Here is a 20,355-nt window from a genome sequence, read left to right as displayed (position 1 = left end):
CTTCTGGGTATCCCAAAATTTCCATTTTGATGGGATGAAAAGTGCCAAAGTATGACCTCACTAAAAACTAGGTTGTCGTTGAAGAGGAAAAAGAAACAAGACTAGTTCTGGCTTCCGGCGGAATTGAAAATAAAGAGGCATACAGCACCACAGGTACCGTCAAAGAACGACTGGCGGTCGCCCTTCTTTTATCACTGCAGGGAGTATTCCCTGTGGACTGAATCAGCCCATTTTCTCCATAAATCTCCACTTAGCTTCCTCAAGACAGGCCATATGTTAAGAAAGAATAACGATTTACTGGGAATCCTGGAGTCAGCCTGGCAGGACCCAAATCTCGGGCCCGAGTTTCTTCCCATATAAACAGGAAGGATGTCAACACTTCATAAAATCCTTGTGAGGTTAAAACAATGCATATAAAACAAACCAAAAGCTGAACATGGCACGGGGTTGTTATTTACTGAGGAAAGTCTTTGTTTCGCATTCCCCAACTGTGAGCAGGCATTTTTTAAATTTTAAAAAATTTTTTCCCGTTGTTTCTCCACAACCCCCCCCTCTCTCTTCTCTCCTCCCTCTCCCTCTCCTCCTCCCCCTGCCCCCTCCTCTCTCGGCTGCTGGTGGAAACATCTGATCCTTCATATCCCTGAGTCATCAGCGTTAAGATGCTGGGTTCCCCAAGTCATTCCTGGGCCTCCTGTTCTCTAGGGCTCCCTCTCCCGACTGCTTAGCTCTTGTAGTGGACCGGATCGAAATTCCGGGACTGCAGATGGCTCGCTGCTAGCCTACCAGACTCATAGAATTATTCACAGCCTCCTCGGCCCACAGATCAACTATGGGACCACGACAAGACCCAGCCGTAACAGGGATCGGGACTGAGACTCACGCCAGACCCCAGAGTGGGAGCGGAGGCGAGAAAAAGGACGGGCGCCCCGCAGAGCTCCATTAGAGGCGAGAACGTGGGAATCAGGAGGCGGCCACACCCAGAGGTGAGCGCGCGGGGGCGTGGCCACAGCCGGTGCGAGAACGAGGCCGGGGGTGTGGCCGAGTGCCAACTGATGGGGTCGGAGTAGCGGTTGCGGAGAGCCCCACCCAGAGGTGAGCGTGCGGGGGGGCGTGGCCACAGCCGGAGCGAGAACGAGGCTGGGGGTGTGGCCGAGTGCCCACTGATAGGGTGGCAGTCGCGGTTGCGGAGAGCCCCACCCAGAGGTGAGAGCGCGGGGGGCGTGGTCACACCTCTGGCTGGGTACCAGGATGAAGGAGGGGCCCGAGGCTGGGGGGGTGTGGCTGTGCCAGGGATGCGGCTCCGGCCCATTTCGGGATGCGCCAGGCATCCCCACGGGCGGCGCGCGCAGCCGCCGGGCGACGCGTGAGGCCACGTCGGGGTTAGGCCGGCGCCACCTGGGCGCGGCTGAGGCGAGTCGGGCGCCGGCGAATCCCGCGCGGGCGCGGCGGACAGGTGCCCGCGCGTGAGGCGACGGCCCGAGGGGGGAGAGGGGCGCGGCCGGAAGCGCGGCGGGCCTCGGCTGCCCCGGTGAGCCGCGGGCCGGGAAGGCAGGAAGGAACGCTCCGGGGCTGCGCGGCGCAAGATGTCGAGCCGCCGCCTCGGCCCCTGCAGCAGCAGCAGCAGCCGCCGCCACCGCCGCTGCTGCCGCCGAACCGGGGGACATGGAGTGCGGCTGCAGGGAGCGGCAGACGGCAGCAGCAGCAGCAGCAGCCACGAGCGTCGCCACCACAGCGGAGCGCAGCCCGCCCCGTGAGGCGCTGGCCGCCCGGCGGCGGCGGCGGCGGCAGCAGCAGCAGCAACAGCAACAGGGCGGCTGAAAACCGGGCTTCGGCGGCGACCCTCCCCGCAGCCTCCGCTCCCGCTCCGCCCCCGCACTCTCCCCTTCTCCGCCGCTCTCGCCCACCCCTCTCATCCTCGTCCCTGTCGCGCGCCGGCAGCTGAGCCCCGGGGCGGGGCGGGGGCGCGTGCCGCCGGCGCGGGGGAGGGGCGGGCAAGCGAGCCAGCCAGCCCCGCGCGCGCCGCGCCCAGGGCTCGCGGGACCCCGGGGCGCGCCGTGCCGTGCCGTGCCGGCGCGAGGCGAGCGCGGGCGCGCGCGGGGGCCCTCCCCCCTGCAGCCTGGCGCGCGCCGGCCGGGCCGCACCGCTGCGGCGGCGCGCGCGCGGCCATGTCCGCCTTCTGCCTGGGCTTGGCCGGCCGAGCTTCAGCACCCGCCGAGCCGGACAGCGCCTGCTGCATGGAGCTGCCCGCCGGGGACGCAGTCCGGAGTCCCGCCGCCGCCGCTGCCGCCGCCCTCGTCTCCTTCCCCGGGGGATCCGGGGAACTGGAACTGGCCTTAGAGGAGGAGCTGGCGTTGCTGGCGGCCGGGGAGCGGCCGTCCGACCTCGGGGAGCATCCTCAGGCGGAGCCGGAGTCTACGGCTGAGGGGCACGAACCGCCGCCGCCTACCCAGGATCCGGAGCTGCTGTCGGTGATCCGACAGAAGGAGAAGGATCTGGTGCTGGCGGCCCGGCTAGGCAAGGCATTGCTCGAGAGGAACCAGGACATGAGCCGACAGTACGAGCAGATGCACAAGGAGCTGACCGACAAGCTGGAGGTGAGGACCTTCCGGCGGCATGGGTGGGAATCCCGGTGCCTTTGCGGAACCACATGCCCTCCCCTCTTCCATACTTTTCCTAGCAGGAAGAAAATCATCCAGAACAGATTGCAGGTTGGATAGTTTTAGTGATCATCGGAACATTCGTGGAACCCACCTGACTTTCCCACCCAGCTGAAATGTGGGTCCATGCACGTTTCCCACCGCTGTGGGCCGTTCTATATATGTACTGTACATGGCGTCTAAAATAGAGCTTACAGTATGACTAATTTATACAGCACTGAGGCGATATCTGCACACAGAAATGAGCACATCGAGAGGCATTTAAAATATGCTTCAGGTGTTAGGAGAGGCAGTTAATCTCTAATCAGGGTGTTAGCCTAAAGCTTTCCAGTTTGGGCATTAAGACCTCTGGATGCCCTTGTCTTAACTTACTGGCAGAGAGTTGTGGGAAACAAGTGCCCCTAAAGGAGCTTTATATAGCTTTCAAATACTTAGGGATTAAGGGAATATGGTTCCATTGCAGAAATCAGAGAGGCAGGGCTCAACATGTGATCACTAGTAGTGGATTTTGTTTAGGCTTCAGTAGTTGTCTGTATTTCAGTAGTAGTTTTCTGTGTCCTGGCTCTCAGCACCTAAGAGCCATGCTACTTTTAACTACTACTAAAAATATCCTCCTTTTTCCGGGGGGGTGGGTGTTCCTGGCATGATGGTTCAGTGGGTAGGGGCACTTGCTTCAGTTGGATCCCCAGAACCCATGTGGGGAAGGAGAACTGGCACTAGCAACTTGTCCCCTGACTTACACACACGCACACAAACACACACACACACACACAAACCAATAAGTACAGTCTTAGAATACAGTTTTTAGAAGTCAGTAATATTTCTGTTAATTCCATACAACAAAACCTAGAACAGTGCTTGTTTTTTTTTTTTTCTCTTAAGCAGAAAAGGGTCTTGACTGCAGTTCTAAAAGAATGATGGTAGTTGTAAAACAGTAGATTTCCAAAATAAAAAGGAGAGAGGAATCGTGTTTGGCAGTGGACACAAACGTCCTTTTCTGCCCCTACATTTTGTGTCCCTACCCATTTTGGCTCCAACTAGTTCTTTTCATTCTTATTGCAAGAACTTAGGACAGATGAGACTAGGCCCCAAATCAGCCCTTGTCGGGTTCCATCTCACTGCTGCCGTTGGAACAGTCAGAATGTGAACTGAGAAACACTTGGGTAATAAGATTGGTGTGTGTCTGTAATCCAGTGACCTATCGAAAGTTAACTCAAAAGAAAAAAGGAAACCGGTGGGTGTAAAGTGTTTCAACTGGCCTGTGAACCAGGCCTGCCAGTTGATGGCCTCTTGAGATATGTCCTGAAAAGTTGTCTGTGAAACCTGGGCCTACACTGCCAGAATGCAACAGAACGCTTACTTGGTGGATTGGCTTGTTTAATTTTCACTGGAAGCAGAGGTCTGGGAATAAAAGGGTGTCCTTTTTCTTCCTAAAGCGGTGCAGTTATGTGACACTGTAAAGGAGTACTACTCCCAGAGATGGGTGCTTGTGATTGGAAATTCCTTCAGTGAGGGACTTGATTGAAGAAACAGTGAACTTGAAAAGAGCATCCTATCAGTTTGATTGGTGAGAGATTTCATGGTGTACAGTTACACAAATCCTGGTTTCCCTGTGGAGTTTTCAGTAAAGGAAAAGAACTTCAAAATTCCAAAGCAACCAAAGATTCTGCTGTAAAGGGATAAATAAACGACCTTGGACGTTTTGTAATTGACTCCATGGGCAAGGATAAAATAGCTTAAACATCGTAAACTGCCATTTAAGATCTTGATGCTTGTGAATGCTAGTGCTTCACTCGTAAAATTCAGGAGATTGTTTGCATAGTACTTTCACTATACTCGACACTGTTGACTTGTTCATGGTGAAAGTGGCAAAGAAATAAATTATATGTCATATGTACTCTGCCACAACTTAAACACACAAGTTTAAATTTATTTATGCTGCTGCTTCTATATGTATTTGAAAATTATCTTTTTTTTTTGAAGGAGCATCTCACTGTGTTATTGGTGTTGACTTTGAACTCTTGAACTTCAGAGATTCTCCTGCCTCACTCCCCAACTAGCTGGAGGATAGGTGTACCCTGTATGTGACTCTAAGATTTTTCTGTGGGTGTACACTTGAAAATACACCCACTAGTTGCTAGTTAACTGATGAACGAATTTATCTGATGATGTTGAGGGTTTTACCACTGAGCTTATACTCTCTGCCCTTGTTAATTCTTGCAGTGCTACAAGTTAGAGTGACTAACTTATGTGGGTCTGTTTTGTTTGGTACCTACAAGTGACTTTTCCCCATAGTGCATTCTTTTTAGATTTTTTTATTTTATGTTTATGTGTATGAGTGTTTGCCTAAATGTATGTACGTGCACCACTTGCATACCTGGTGCCCACAAAGGTCAAATCTCCTGGAACAAGAGTTACAAATGAGCCACCATGTGGTAGTTGGGAACTAAACCCAGGTGCTCTTAACCTCAGAGCCATCCCTCCAGTACCCCTCCTCCACCGGTCTACTTTTTGAGCAATTTAGATTTTGTAATGTCTGTTTAAACAAAATACTTTCTAAAGTTTAACATAGCAGCTATATTTTTAATTAAATAATTGGGAGTGATAATAACAATCCTTTAAGAAGGACTTACTATTTTCCAAGAACTGTCAGATACTGATATCAAACACATTTTCTGACAAATTGGTTTGCAGGTTCAGCACTGAGGAGAGGATGTGGTAGCACATGTTCTCATTTCTGAGTCCACCATTGGCAACACAGTGGGATCCTGTATCCAATAATAAAATAATAATAATAATAATAATAGATTGGTGGTGGTGTTCCCAGGGACTGGTTTTATTTTGGTCTCATCAAAATTGTCACCTTTCTAACTTCAGAACAAACCACCTTCTTCAAGATCTTTTCTGCCTATCTTTCAGGAGTCTATTTCTGGTTCTATATGCCACACTTGGGATTTTATCTGGTTATTTCAGACATAAAAGCATTTGATTCTGTATGACTGTCTCTCTAAAGGCATATTAATGGTCTTTTTAAAATTTCATTTATTTATTTATTTATTGGTTTTTCGAGACAGGGTTTCTTTTTGGCTTTTGGAGGCTGTCCTGGAACTAGCTCTTGTAGACTAGGTTGGTCTCAAACTCAGAGTCCACCTGCCTCTGCCTCTGCCTCTGCCTCCTGAGTGCTGGGATTAAAGGTGTGCACCACCACCACCACCACCACCACCACCACCCAGCTAATATTAATGGTCTTTAATAATTTAAAGGTTAACATAGATGTTTTATAGCTTGAGTAGAATATTGTTCATATACTTAAAAATCTAATTGAAAGGTATTTTTGATTATTTCTTCTACCTCTGTAATTAGGTCTTTTGGTTTAAAAACATAACTTCTAACCAGATCCTTATTTTTTTTCCCATAATATGAGCTTAAGTACTAACTTTCTTTTGTATACTGTGTTCTTTGAAGACTGTTACACAGATTTTTTTTTTCATCATGGCAGACAGTAGATTATCCATTTCTACAGAAGTAGTCTCTTCTCTCTGTGGTATTTTCTCTCCCCATCCTAGCCTGATTCTCTTAGTTTGGGTATCTTTTTTTTTTTTCCAGTAAGGGATAGAGGGAGATGGAAATGAGTCTCTGGGAATCACTACTAGATTTGGAGAAGGGGCCCAGGAATCCTGATGTACAGTGCTTGCTGCTCAAGAGAACAGAGCCTTTGCCTGGTATTTTTCATGAGCAATAGCCTGCCTAGAATTAGGAGGATGGTGTCGTGTTATTTTTGTAAAACATCTATTTCAACACGTATTTATTTTATTTAGACTTGTGTTTTAAAAGTTGGTTGATTTTTTTCTTTTTTTTAATGGTTGGTTTTATATTTAGAGAAAAATTGGAATGATAATAGAGTATTCATATACCCAAATCCAGGATCATCTTGTACTAACATGTTACATTAGCGTGCGCTATAATAAGTGCTCTAAGCCTATATCAGATGTCTTTTTTTTTTCTGTTCCAGGATTCCATATTACATTAGTTTTTATGTCTCCTTAGACCCCTGTTAGACTTTCTTGTTTTGGTGGCCTTGATAATTTCATTAATTTTCAAAATACCAAATAACCCTGGAAAACAAGAAAGCACAGATACAGACCTCTATTTATTAACATTTGCCTTAGACTTTACTGATTAACTTTTTAAAGTTTAATTTGTGTGCATTGATAGGTGTTTTGTTGACATGTATGTCTGTGTTAGGGTGTCAGATCCCCTGGAACTGGAGTTACAGACAGCTGTGAACTGACATGTGAGTGCTGGGAATTGAACCCTGGTCCTCTGGAAAAAGTCAATGCTCTTAACTAATGAGCCATTTCTCCAGCCCCTATACTGGTTAATTTAATGCTCAAATGAAAATACAATTCTAGGAGAAATTTCTTAGAGTTGACCAAAGGCTAAATTCTGTACAAAATTTATCAAGGGTTGGGACACCTGAAATGGGGAGCTGTTTCCAGTTAAAGAAAATTAAGGACAGATCAGATCAGTCAGCACCACCTGTTTCAGCTCCACCCTTCAAGTGGATTGGTTTGCTTCAGTTGCTTAGATAGGCTGTTCACTAGCAGCTGTTTGCTGAATATTTTTAAGTCTCTCTGTTCTTTTAGGGCGCAAGCCTAATTTGTCTGGCCTCTTGGTAACATGGTGGTTACTGAGTTCTTCCTGTTACCTTCTGCTCAGTTTTCCTGTTGAATAAGTATTGCAGTTTTAGGATTGCAGTTAGCTTTTATTTCCACGTTCTGTCTTTGTGAAATTTCTAGAGTGACTAAAACATTCTGAGTTTGGAAAGTTTCACAGTATCAGGAAAGCATGAGCAAACCGTTTACATGCTGGTCAGTAGAAGTTTCTTCCTTGATACTATCTTTGCCACATGTTACAAACTGGAAATGTGTATGTCTAATAAATTTATGTGACTTTTCAGCCAGAAGACTGGAGTGACTATAAACAAATAAATGTGAGTGTACCCAAATTAGTCCTTAATGTGGCCAATTTGAAAGTTTTCAGGAACATTGCCCTCACTAGTATGCTCAGAATATTTTAGATTGTTGTTTTTATCTTTGGCAAGTTCTCATGACTGCCCTCAAACATGATAAATTTTCATGGGGGAGGTGTAAATTTGGCTTTTAGAAACATTTACAAGTCACTCAGCAAAGTAAAGTATAAGATGACAAGATAAAATGGGATAATTTAGGCCCACCTCAGATTTGACCTATCGGGACTGGTTTTCTTACACGACAGTAAGCTGGCACTTGGAGTTTCCAAAAGCATTCCACAAAAATATGTTGAAAGTTAAGAACTTCAGTGAAGATTGTGTTTTCCCAGGAAGAGATGACCAAGTACTCGGAATTAAGAGAGTCATAAGTTCATTTTCGGGTGTTGAAAACCTCGTTCCAGTCCTGACTGAATCACAGCCTTAGGAAATGGGATCCAAGGCAGTGTATTTTGTTTTTGAGACAGGATCTCACACTGTAGCCTGGGCTGGCCTCAGACTCATGGCAGTCCTTCTGCTTCAGCTTTCCCACCACTGGGATTACAGGCATGAATCACTGTGCATAGCTTAAGTCAGTGTATTTTGAATAGTTATACTAGAACTTTGCTGAGGTCACCAAAGGTTAATACTGTTACTTTAATTAGACTGAAGTATAGGTTTGGTTGTTCGACATACTGTGCTTTTTAAATAGGAGAAAATACTTGCCTCTGAATTGCTTTCTATCTCACACAAGTGAAAAGATATGCTTGCTTCCTTCAAGCCAATGGACTCCTTTTTGATTGAGTTGTCACTTCAAACCATCTTTGTTTTTCCTGTATACCATCTGTTACACACAATTTATTATTTTATTACTGCCCTCCACTAGCATGAAAACTCAAAATGACTATGCTGTGTTGTCCATCACCAATGTCTCTAGGAAAGTTTCTGTGCCTTAGTAACCACTCAAGAATGGAATGATCCAGAAATAAATATTAGTAATTATGCTTATTAGTAATGCATGATTTAAAGTAGGTCTGTCAGGGCTGTAGAGATAGCGCAGTGATTAAGAGCACTGGCTTCTCTTCCTGAGGACCTGGATTTGATTCCCAGCACCCACATGGCAGCTTGTAACCATCTGTAGGTCCAGTTCCAGGGAATCCAGCACCCTCTTCTCACCTCCAGCACCAGACACACAAGTGCACAGACATGAAATAGGCAACACACACATAAAATAAGGCCTGAAACTGAACTTGCCTTAATACTTGGAATCTAGTATATATCTATATATATATAGTGACTAATAACTACAAATCTAGCATTGAGTATAAAAGATGGCTGCAAGAGAGGCTTCCCTTAAAAAATGAATGCTTTGGTTGTTTGGCTCATTTTTAGTTGTTTAAATATATAGTTTAATCAAAAAAATGACTTGTTAAATTTCAAATGAATTCCCAAGTCTAGAATCTCATGCCCAGGGAGAAATTATATTTTCTTTGTGAGACAAACTTCTTCCTTGTTCTAGAAGAGGATATTTTTGTAGCTGTGAATTGGACAACATGCCCTATGTGGTGGGGTGTTTTGTTGTGCTCCCCATCTGGAAGAAAGACAAGTGTGAAAGGGGAATAAAAAGGCTGTGGAGTTAGTTTTCAAGTCTCCCCCTTTCCTGCCCTAGCACTTAGAACAAGAGAAGCACGAACTGAGAAGACGGTTTGAGAACCGGGAAGGGGAGTGGGAAGGACGAGTGTCGGAGCTGGAGACTGACGTGAAGCAGCTGCAGGATGAGCTGGAGAGGCAGCAGGTCCACCTTCGGGAAGCAGACCGAGAAAAAACACGAGCAGTCCAGGAGCTGTCAGAACAGAACCAAAGGCTACTGGATCAACTCAGCAGGGTGAGTCACAAGAAGTTACTGGTAAAATATTAAAATCGGAAACCAATTTCCTGTACTGGTAGGATATATGTGAAGGAGCCATTCTTTCCCCCCATCCCCCACCCCAGTTTGTTGGAATCCATTTTTTCCTTCTTTGAGACTCCCATAGATTTGGGAATTGAACTCTGGCCTTTGAGTATGGAGCCCAGGTGGTGTCAACATGTATAATAAAGGAGTCAGGAGCCAAGATCCAGGTCCATGATTAACCCATAAGACTTAGTCTCTTAACCCTCTAAAATAAAGGTGCTGTGTGTATCTGGTGTTTGTTAGCACTCTAAAGATCTGTGATCCTTTATCCAGGGAAACTCCATCATTCCTTGTAAAATTGCTAATTCATTAAATCAATACTTAAGAGGTGATGTCTTTAACTGAACAGCTTGGGGAAGTGAACATACATTATGAAAGGAGTGTCCATAGGTAAGTTTTGTTTTTATCACCACCTCAAGTAAAAATTCTTCACACATTTATAGATAGGATAGTGTCAGAAGTGTAATTAAGCTCAAGACTAATCATTGCAAAGAAGGTGGTTGAGAGTTAAATGAGTAGAAATCTAAATATAGTACATTCCTTTTAAATAAATATGGGAGTGATCTATAAATTCACTTAAGACCTGGGTTTACTATTGAAACTCAATCCTTCTTGTATGTTAAAAGCAAAACTAACAGTTCTTTAGAATAAAAAATGTGGCCTCTTGTCCCATCCCTCATCACTGCTGTTTTTCTGAGGCCCCTGAGCTTTCTTTGTGGTTTGGAGAAAGGCTAAAGGCAGCTGTGGTAAAGGTGATAGCTGACAGTATGTGATGGTATTGCTGATTACATCACAGTTGCTTGCTTTTCTTTAGGATTGTGAGACAGGTGAGTATCTTCCCACCTTCTAAAAAGTGTCAGCTAAATGCTATTAATGGGGAGAAGGAAGGAGAGAGAGATGATACCTGGTAACTTGGAAAACAGCAACTCACAGAGAAATTCCAGCAAATCTGTGAAAGGTGAGGATACAGTTGTAGGTAGAGCTGAGTAGCTTCCTTAATTTTATGTAGAGAATCTATAACCATTGGATTGGCTGGGAAGCAAGAGCAGCGCAGTCCAGAAGTCATTTCACAGGACCAGCTCCACACCAGCATTTCTGAATCAGTCCTGAAATGCTTTTTAGTAACTGGAAAGGAAATCTATATCCTTGTAAAAATTCTATAGGTTTTTGAGTCTTTCATTCATTATTCATGAAAGATTAACCAGAGAAGTCTGGCCAGATTGTTTTATTTGTTCAAAAGCATTTAATATAATTCTGGACTAGTATTTCAAATGAAACTTACAGAATGAATGCAACAAAACAAAGCAATTAAAGGGAAATTAAAGTTTGGGGGGCCATGTTCATGTGGCAAATGCAGATTCAACCCTGCTGTTGTGTGATCTGGTGAAAGAGAGGTGAGCAAGATGGAGGATGTTAGAACACAGATGCTAGCATGACACAGAACCTAGAATTGATTCTGCTTACTAACTGGATGAACTTTATGCCTCGGTTATCTCCTTAACTTTAAAATGAAGCTAGAAATTTGTGCTGCAGATAAATACTGCTGAAAATGGGAAAATGTGGGCTGCACTCAGTGCTTGTGAAGCTTACCAGGGAGACCCTGCATTTACCCTAGTACACTGGTTCTCAGCCTGTATGTCACAAACCTCTTGGGGTTGAACAGCCCTTTTACAGGGGTCACCTAAGATCATTGGAAAACTCAGATATTTACATTGTAATTCATAACAGTGGCAAAATTACAGTTACAAAATAGCAACAAAAATAATGTTATGGTTGGGGTCACCACAATATGAGGAACTGTACTGCAGCATTAGGAAGGTTGAGAACCACTGCTACAGTAAGGGGAGGGGGAGAAATGCAATGTGTTTATGTTGACCAGCATATGGAGCTGCTGATTGTTTACTAAAGTGGCATCTTGAGAGTTGTCCTGTTGTCTGATTTCACTGTAGAAAATCCTGAAGTGCTCCCAGATATTTCCACTAGATGTAGATTCTTGTTATCCTCTCTGGCCTTGAATGTAGGCCCTGGTGGTTTTGTGCCTTGTAAGCAGGACAAATCCCTGAGGTTTCCATCAGCAGCAAGTTTAGATTGCATTTTATTATTGTTTTATTAACTGGGTATTCAGGAGCCAGAGGAGCTAAGTACTTAGAAGGGAATTAAAATTCTCAAAGGACAAGATAGCAGCCAGCAGAAGTGGTAGAAGACCATGCTCTTTTTGCAATGTGTGTAATGAGGTTCGTTTGTTTTCCTGAGGTAGGAATTCTATAGCTGTCCTGGAATTCTCTCTATAGATCAGGCTGGCCTGGAACTCAGAGATCTATCTGCCTGCTTCTGCCTCGACAGTGCTGGGTCTAAAGGCATGAACCACCATGTCTCTTTATAACCATGTAATATATACTGTCAAAAATAGAGTCCAATATTTCTATAATACATTTGTTCAAAGTATTTTTACATGTATTTGCTTTGGCTGGCATGGTCTCCAAGGTTGCTCTTAACAGTAAACAAACAGCTATATTGAGATGTAATTCATGCCCCATAAATGTTACCCTTTGCCGGGCAGTGGTGGCGCACGCCTTTAATCCCAGCACTCGGAGGCAGAGGCAGGCGGATCTCTGTGAGTTCGAGACCAGCCTGGTCTACAAGAGCTAGTTCCAGGACAGCCTCTAAAGCCACAGGGAAACTCTGTCTCGAAAAACCGGAAAAAAAAAAATGTTACCCTTTAAAGATGTGCAATTAGGTGGGTTTTACTGCATTTACAGTTATGAAGCCATCACTGCTGTATGTTTAGAGAATATTTCACCTTCCCCAAAAGAAGTGTTGTAGTCTTTTTGTTGTTGTTTTTGGTTTTTTTCTTTCCTTTTTTTTTTTTTTTTGAGGCAGGGTTTCTCTGTGTAGCTTTGGAGCCTATCCTGGCACTCGCTCTGGAGACCAGGCTGGCCTCGAACTCACAGAGATCTGCCTGCCTCTGCCTCCCGAGTGCGGAGATTAAAGGCATTCACCACCAATGCCCGGCTGTGTTGTAGTCTTTAGCAATCACTTTCACTATAATTCAAAACCCCCATGTCTAACCCCTGGATTTAATGTACCCTGACCCCCGTGCTTTTCCTTATTTTAGACTTTTCATGGCAGTGAAATCCTATAATAAGTAGCTGTTTATGTGTGGCTTCTCTTAGTGTTTACCAGGTTCATCCATGATTTCAGCCCATGTTATGATTGAGAAATATCCCATTGTTACATGTAGCAGTAATTTATTCATTCACTGGCTGATGGGCATTTGCTGTTTCTATTCTTTGGTTAGTGTAAATAAAGCCACCATGAACATTCATAGACAGGTCTTGTTTGTCCACAGATCTGTTAGCTAAAATGGGATGCTGTGAGTATGTATCTCCCATGAGCTTCTGGGTCCACATTATAATGAGGAAAGGACTTGGACTTGGTATTGCTCTCATTTTATATGTGGGAAAACATCAGGAAAGGAAGATCCATGACTTGATTAAGTTTCTTTCCATTCAGTAGTGATTAGATTTTCTGTACCCTCCATTCCAGACTTCTAGAGAAGCAATGAAGATCACAGGCTTTGAAGCCAGACAGCCCTGGGGCCAAACACCAACTCTGGCATTTACTACCTGACTGGACGTAGGAAAGTTATTTTACCTCTAGTGCCCTCCTTTATGTAATAGAAACAACTATATTATTATTAACCAGGTCATGTTATGATGAATAAGTAATAAGGGCACATAAGATTCAAACCGCAGTATCCAGTGTATGTATGATAAGTGCTTGGGAAGTGACAGCCATCATAATTGTCATGTTCCTATTATGTAGATGGGGTTTCTGCAGCTGGTCAAACTTTGATGTCTTAATAGTGGAAGAATATGAAGTCTAAAAGTGAAAGTCATTATTTTGTAAGTTCATTTTAATCAGTAACTGCTCTGGTGAGGGTTGCTTTTCTTGGAATGCAAGAGTCTTCCTCTGTAACTCAGGCTCCTTTTGATCTTGAGATTTTTCCCTCCACAGCCGCTCAAGAACTGGGTTGCTAAGCATGCTCCATCATGATCTGGTTGTATTTTCTTCTGTGATACCCAGTATCTACTGGCTATTGCTTCATATTCTGGGCTTATCTTCTCCAATGGACAAACTGTTCTTCTAAGTTCCCTCCTAGCTCCTAAGAATCTACCCTTATCTTTTTTTGGCTAACAAGTTTGAGAAAAGTGTAAATTCACTTTCTAATTTAGAAAGTAACACCACAGTAGGACTTAATACAGTGGTTCTCAACGAGACCCCTTTGGGGGGCCAGTGACCTTTTCACAAGGGTGACCTAAGACCTTCAGAAAACACATGTATTCACCAACTATTCATAACAGTAGCAAAATAACAGTTATGAAGTGACAACACACATGATCTTATGGTTGGGACCACCACAACATGTGGAGCTGTATTAATGGGTTGCAGTATCAGGAAGGTTGAGAACCACTGGTTTGATAAGACCTGACAGATACTTTCATCAGACCTGACAGATACTTTCATCATAACTATCGACAGCAGAAAGAGTACAGTGGGACTTGGACTTGCCTTCCTGGTGAGGAGAGGAAACACAGGCAGCCCTTTGCTTGGTTAGTATCTTACACTGTTAAAGTGAGGGATTGGTGGAAATCCTGATACATAATGTCCAGTTTCTAGAGTCTCTCTCTTAGATAGCAACAACAAAGGCATACATTCTGCTGTGTGCTGAGTCCTGAGATGATTGGTCACTGACTTAATTTACCATATCTGGACACTGTTGAGGCACCATCCTATGTTCACAAATCTCACTTACCAGCTGAAAGCCAAAGCAGTGATTTGAAGGATGTGCGAACAGTCTTGTTCCTCATAACAATGATAACAGTAATAGCAGGCTCCTCTTAAGCCTTTTCAGTCTTCAGATTCAGTTAAAGATGAATCTCAGTTGTGTCAGAAACTTCAGTCAGATGTAAATTAAAGCATCTTCACACTTTAAATTACTAAAACACTGCTCACACACTATTTGAAACATTAGGGACAGGCTTGAACACCTATTGACTAAAGAATGGAGAAAGCAATTGATTCCTTCTGGAGACCGAGATTTAAATGCTTAGGGGATTCTGAGCTTTTCCTTCCTCAAAATGCACAGCTCTAGAGTTTGGAAAAACTGGTTAGGTCATCGTTTTTATACATTTGTGTAGCACAAATTCTAGTTGCTATAATAAAAACCCAGAGACAGATCCTGGAGTTAAAGCTGAAGATCAGAAAAGCAAATTGGCCAGCTGCTAGAGAGTTCTCACTTCTACCAATGCTCAGACCAAAGGGCAATCCTGTCCTCAGATTGCATTTCCAGACTGCACCTGTTTCCACCGAACCACACACTGCACTGAGCTCCTGTCTCCTCCCACCTTACATTCCTCTCTAGTGCTGGGATTAAAGGCCTGGGATCCTAAGTGCTGGAATCACCTTTGTGTGAGCTGTTTCTTTTAGACTGAATCAGTTTTGTGTATTCAGGATGGGCTTGGACTAACAGAGGTCCATCTGCCTGCCTCTGTCTCCCTAGTTCTGAGATTGAAGGTGTGTACCATCACTGCCTGGCTGCTATGGCTGTGGCCAGCTTTGCAGTGTCATCTTCAGGCAAGCTTTTGTTATAAACAAAATATCACCACACATTTGCCTGTAGTTTTATACATGATATATAAATTACATCATTTCCTTCTCTCATGTGTACCACCGACTTTAGAACAATATGCTTAGTTCTAGACCCATTTTACTTATGGGCCCAGCCAGGACTTCAGTTCTCTATAGAACTGAATTATATGATATTAGTGACTCTTTGGATGGAATTATGATGTAGATTTTTCTTTATCTATTTAAAAACTTAACAAGATATTACACGGATACAGCAAACTGAAGAGAAAATATAAATCCAGTATTTAAAAAATTGTAACAGTTGTGGTCATACACATGGATACCAGGGCTTGGAAGGCTGAGGCCAGCCTTGGATTATATAGCAAAACCTTCTCTCTCACCTTCCACACCCCCAATCTTAGTGCTTTGTTCTGTTTAGTTGAGATTTACTTATAGATATATGTGTGTATGTTTTACAGTGCTGTGGTTAGAACTCAGGGCCTCTCACATGCTGTGTTTTTTTAAAGGTTAAGATGTCATTTTTACATTTGTAGCTCTCACTGCTGTATACATTTTTAGAATCAGCTTTCTCATTTGTACTTTTTGTACTTATACATACATGGATGTTTATATAGTCATGTATACATACATCAGTACATACATAATTATATATATACATGTACATATACATGTATATATGTGGATAAACTTGTAACAGGAATTACTGCATCTGAGTATAAATCCTTTTTCAGCTTTATGTAATGTCACCAAATTCTTTAAGCCTTGTTGTTTGCATTCTTAATTAGTAGTGTGTAAGAGTCAGGGTATGTTGGGTCTTGTCTTCTCCTGGCTCTTCATTATTATCAGATTTTAAATATTCTTATCAATACCTTGTATGTAAAAAGAAATTTTATTGTTTTAATTTCCATTTCATGAATTACTTGTGAAGTTGAGCATCTTTTATTTGTATTTTTATTGTGAGTTATTTGTTTGCTTTCCTAGTGCTTTATTAGCAATATAAAAGTGTTTTTGTTTTAACTCTTGAAACTCTTGTAGCTTCATTTTATTTATTTAAGAGGTCTTGTACTAAAAAGTATGTAGACTTTTAAAAAATATTTTAATTATGTGTGTATGTGTGGGCACGTGCACGGGAGTGCTGTGCCTGTAGAGGGACAGGAGTGAAGAATCCTTCCGGAGCTGGAGTTACAGGTGGATACCAGGAATTGAACTCATGTTCTCTGGAACAGCAGGATATGCCTTTAACTGCTGAGCCATCTATCCAGCCTCAAGTATTTAAAGAAATCAAATGTTTGTCATTGCCTAAATGGTTTTTCTTTTGTGTTTTGATTAATCCTCTAGATCATAAAGCTTTCCTTTCTATATTCTAATTAGAAAAACATAAATGGTTTTTAATGTTTGAATACTTAATCTACCTGGAATTAATTTTTTGTATAATATGAGATGGGATTTTTTTTATTGATTTTTCGAAATGGTTTCTCTGTATAACAGCTCTAGCTGTCCTGGAACTCACTCTGTAGACCAGACTGACTTTGAGCTTCAAGTTCACAGAGATCTGCCTGCCTCTGCTTCCCAAGTGCTAGAATTAAAGGTGTGCACCACCACACAGCTCCTAATAAATTTTTTTACATTGGTTGTACCAGCACTGTTTCTTCCCTGATTTGTAGTTGTATATAGGTTTTCTGATTTAAAAAACAACAACAAAACTAATATTTACTTTTGATTGAAGGGCCAACATAACTTAAATTTTTTAATTGTCCTTTTTTTGCCAATTGAAAACTAAAAACATAAAATGGGGAGGTTTTTTTTTTTTTTAACTGAGACAGGATCTTTCTATGTAGATTAGGCTTGTCTTGAACTCAGAGACCCACCTGCTCTGTCTCCAAAAGGAGTGTTGACATTAGTGGTGTGTGCCACCACATCCAACTTTTTAAAGTTTTAGACATTTATAGAAAACTTGTTTGCCAAGGCTGCCATAACAACATACCATAGACTCATTCATTAGTCGTCCAAAGTCAGAGTGTGGCCAGGGTCAGTTCCTTCTGACCAGAGGGTGTGTTTCAGTCCCGTCCCTTGGCTGATAGATGCTGCCTCCCTGTACCTGTGTGCATGTGTCTTCCCTCTGTCTGTGTTTTCTTTTTGTTGTTGTTTTGTTTTGAGACAGTCTCACACAACTCTGGGGATCTGGTGCTTTCTTATGGCCTCCACTGGTACCACACAGATATCCATTCAAACAAGATGCCCATACACAAAGTAAAATTTAATTTGTTACATTTTTAAAGACTTTGTCTAAATAATTTCACATTCTGAGGAAATATCATTTGGACTATAAAAGAGGACACAATCCAGCCCATAATAATAACATTTTGGGGTACTTTTGTTTTTGCCAATAACACACCTCTTGGATCCTAGTTGGTGCTGTGTGAGGACAATGTTTACTTTCCTGGAAGGTTCCATACTCTTACAACACATTTGTACACTAAAGACTCATACCTCTAAGACTAGACAACTAAGGAACATAGTGGCCTGGAGCCTAGAATGCTTAATTTTATTCCTTGGGAAAGTTCCAAGTCCATCAATCTCATTTTCTTCTCTAAGGACTTATCTACATTCTATTCTGAGTAAAAAGTGGAAGAAGGGTTCTTTTTGTGGGGAGAGGGGAGGGTCTTCTCAGTATCCAACAGATATTTCTTTTTGTCTTGGTTGTTTTGGTTTTTTAAGACAGGGCTTCTCTGTGTAGCCCTGGCTGTCCTAGAACTTACTCTGTAGACCAGGCTGGCCTTGAGCTCACAGAAATCCTCCTGCCTCTGCCTCTAGAGTGCCAGGACTAAAGGTGTGCACTGCCACTGCCCTGCCCAACAGGTATTTCTTGAGTGAGGCTCTGGGAGTACAGTGGAAAACCAAACCCTCTTCTTAATGAAGCCAGCAGGAAGAGATACAAACAACTAAATCTATAGACTGTGGCAGGTGAGAAGGGTGATTTGTGGGACTGACCAGGGAGGGGAGAGCTGCTTTCAAATGAATGGGCAGTGAAAACTTTGGTGATCACATCTGAAGAGAGGCAGCATTATGGGAGAGCTACAGGAAAGTGTTCTTGGATGGATGCTGTTAGGCTGTGAACTCCTTTGAAAACTGGAGCATCTCTGTTTCCTTTGCTGCTATAAACAAGTATCTGTCAGGATTGTAAGTCAATAAATAGACCGGGGTGGGGGTGGCACCCTCCTTTGATTCCAGCACTCAAGAGGCAGAGGCAGGTAGATTTTTGCCCATTTTCACAGGACACACATATTAGTTGTTTTTTTTCTTCTTAGTTAGGGTTTCTACTGCTGTGAAGAGCCACCTCGACCAAGGCAACTCTGTAAAGGAAAACATTTAGTTGGGGTGGCTTACAGTTCAGAGGTTTAGTCCATTATCAACATGGCAGCACATGGTGGCATGCAGGCAGACATGGTGCTGGAAAAGGGACAGAGAGTTCTGCATCATAATCCACAGGCAACAGAAAGTGAACTGAGTTCCACACTGGGCATAACTTGAGCGTAGGAGACCTCAAAGCCCACCCCTACAGTGACACACTTCCTCCAACAAGGCCACACCCACTCCAACAAAGTCACACCTCCTAATAGTGCCATTCCCTATGGGGGCCATTTTCTTTCAGATCACCACACTGGAACCATACAAGTACCTTCCCAGTTTCTCACATGCATGACCAGCTATATTATTATTCTTTTATTCTGGCTATGACTGTGTCTAACTGTGTCAGAGCTCAAAGCTGTGTTTAGGGCAGTATACAAAAGGTACTTTCCAAAGGCTACATGAAACCAAAAAGGCTCTCACCAATGATGGAGATGGGGGGGCGGGATTGGGATTAGAATGAAGATCCATTATAGGCAGCTCAGGTGAAGCCAGACAGTCTGAAATCTGTGTCTGTGCAGTCTCAGCACCCTGAAGGGTGTCCTTTCAGTGAACTCTGGTGTATCCAGCTACGTTGGGGTGGTTTGTTTTTTTTTTTTAAAGAGATATATTTATCATGTGTACAGTATTCTGCCTGCATGTATGCCTGCAGGTCAGAAGAGGACCAGATCTCATCACAGATGGTTGTGAGCCACCATGTGGTTGCTGGGAATTGAACTCAGGACCTTTTCTTTTTTTGGTTTTTCGAGACAGGGTTTCTCTGTGGCTTTGGAGGGTGTCCTGGAACTAGCTCTTGTAGACCAGGCTGGTCTGGAACTCACAGAGATATGCCTGCCTCTGCCTCCCGAGTGCTGGGACTAAAGGCGTGCACCACCACCACCTTGCTGAACTCAGGACCTCTTGAAGAGCAGCCAGTACTCTTAACCTCAGAGCTATCTCTCCAGTCCTGGGGTGGCCTCTTAAGCTAAGTTTTAGTGAATATCCTTTTATAGTCAGAAGTTCTGGTTTTACCTCTACCCCTGGCTTCTCAAGTTTTATAATTTTTATTTTAATATACATTTGTAGGGATTAAACCCAGGGTGAGTTCTAGGTTTAAAATGGAGGACTGAGGAAGCAGTTCAGTGGTAAAGCTCTTGTCATTGTGTAAGGGTCTGTGCTCAATTCACAGCAGCAGCACCCCCTCAAAAAGAAAAAACAATTAGATATACCTTAATTGGTTTTTGTTTTTGTTTTTTTTTTTTTGGATGGCAGAAATATCTGGTGTTTACTGTAAAAAGTAGTAGAGAACATTTGATATGTGAATGATCCTAAAGAAAAATGACAATTTGATGTTAATTTTTAATTTTTCCCATATGTAGTATATACATAATTCTTTGTTTTTCCTATTATTAGCTTTTTAACTTCTTTTGTGATTTTAATTGTGTATATAGTAATCCGGATAATATACACAGATGGTTAATGTAATCATTTGCTACTGAGTGACACATATTACAAACACTGCTAAATAAGTATCTTTGCACCTTCTGAAGCTTGTTTAGAGTCTCACTGTATAGCTCAGACTGCCTTAAGATTCTCCTGTCTCAGTCTCCTGAATACTAGGATTATATGTATGTTCTACCATGCCTTGTTTCTTTATCTCGTCTTTTGGTGTATGTATGCACACACACACACACATACAT

At 43.1% G+C, this 20,355-nt stretch overlaps 1 protein-coding gene across 1 annotated transcript in view; it reads left to right on the top strand.

Annotated features, from left to right (window-relative positions):
- The first annotated feature begins 2,165 nt into the window (after nucleotides 1-2,165).
- Nucleotides 2,166-20,355, top strand: part of Bicdl1 (BICD family like cargo adaptor 1) — an 83,825-nt gene continuing 65,635 nt past the window's right edge. Inside the window, exons 1-2 of the mRNA XM_027414210.2 lie at nucleotides 2,166-2,594; nucleotides 9,335-9,550. Coding sequence (XP_027270011.1) covers nucleotides 2,166-2,594; nucleotides 9,335-9,550 — 645 coding nt within the window. The remainder of the gene's footprint in view (nucleotides 2,595-9,334; nucleotides 9,551-20,355) is intronic.

Source organism: Cricetulus griseus, chromosome 4 (assembly GCF_003668045.3).
Source record: "Cricetulus griseus strain 17A/GY chromosome 4, alternate assembly CriGri-PICRH-1.0, whole genome shotgun sequence".
Classification (NCBI taxonomy): domain Eukaryota; kingdom Metazoa; phylum Chordata; class Mammalia; order Rodentia; family Cricetidae; genus Cricetulus; species Cricetulus griseus.
Note: the sequence above shows the minus strand (reverse complement) of the source record. Positions and strands in the feature narration are given on the sequence as shown.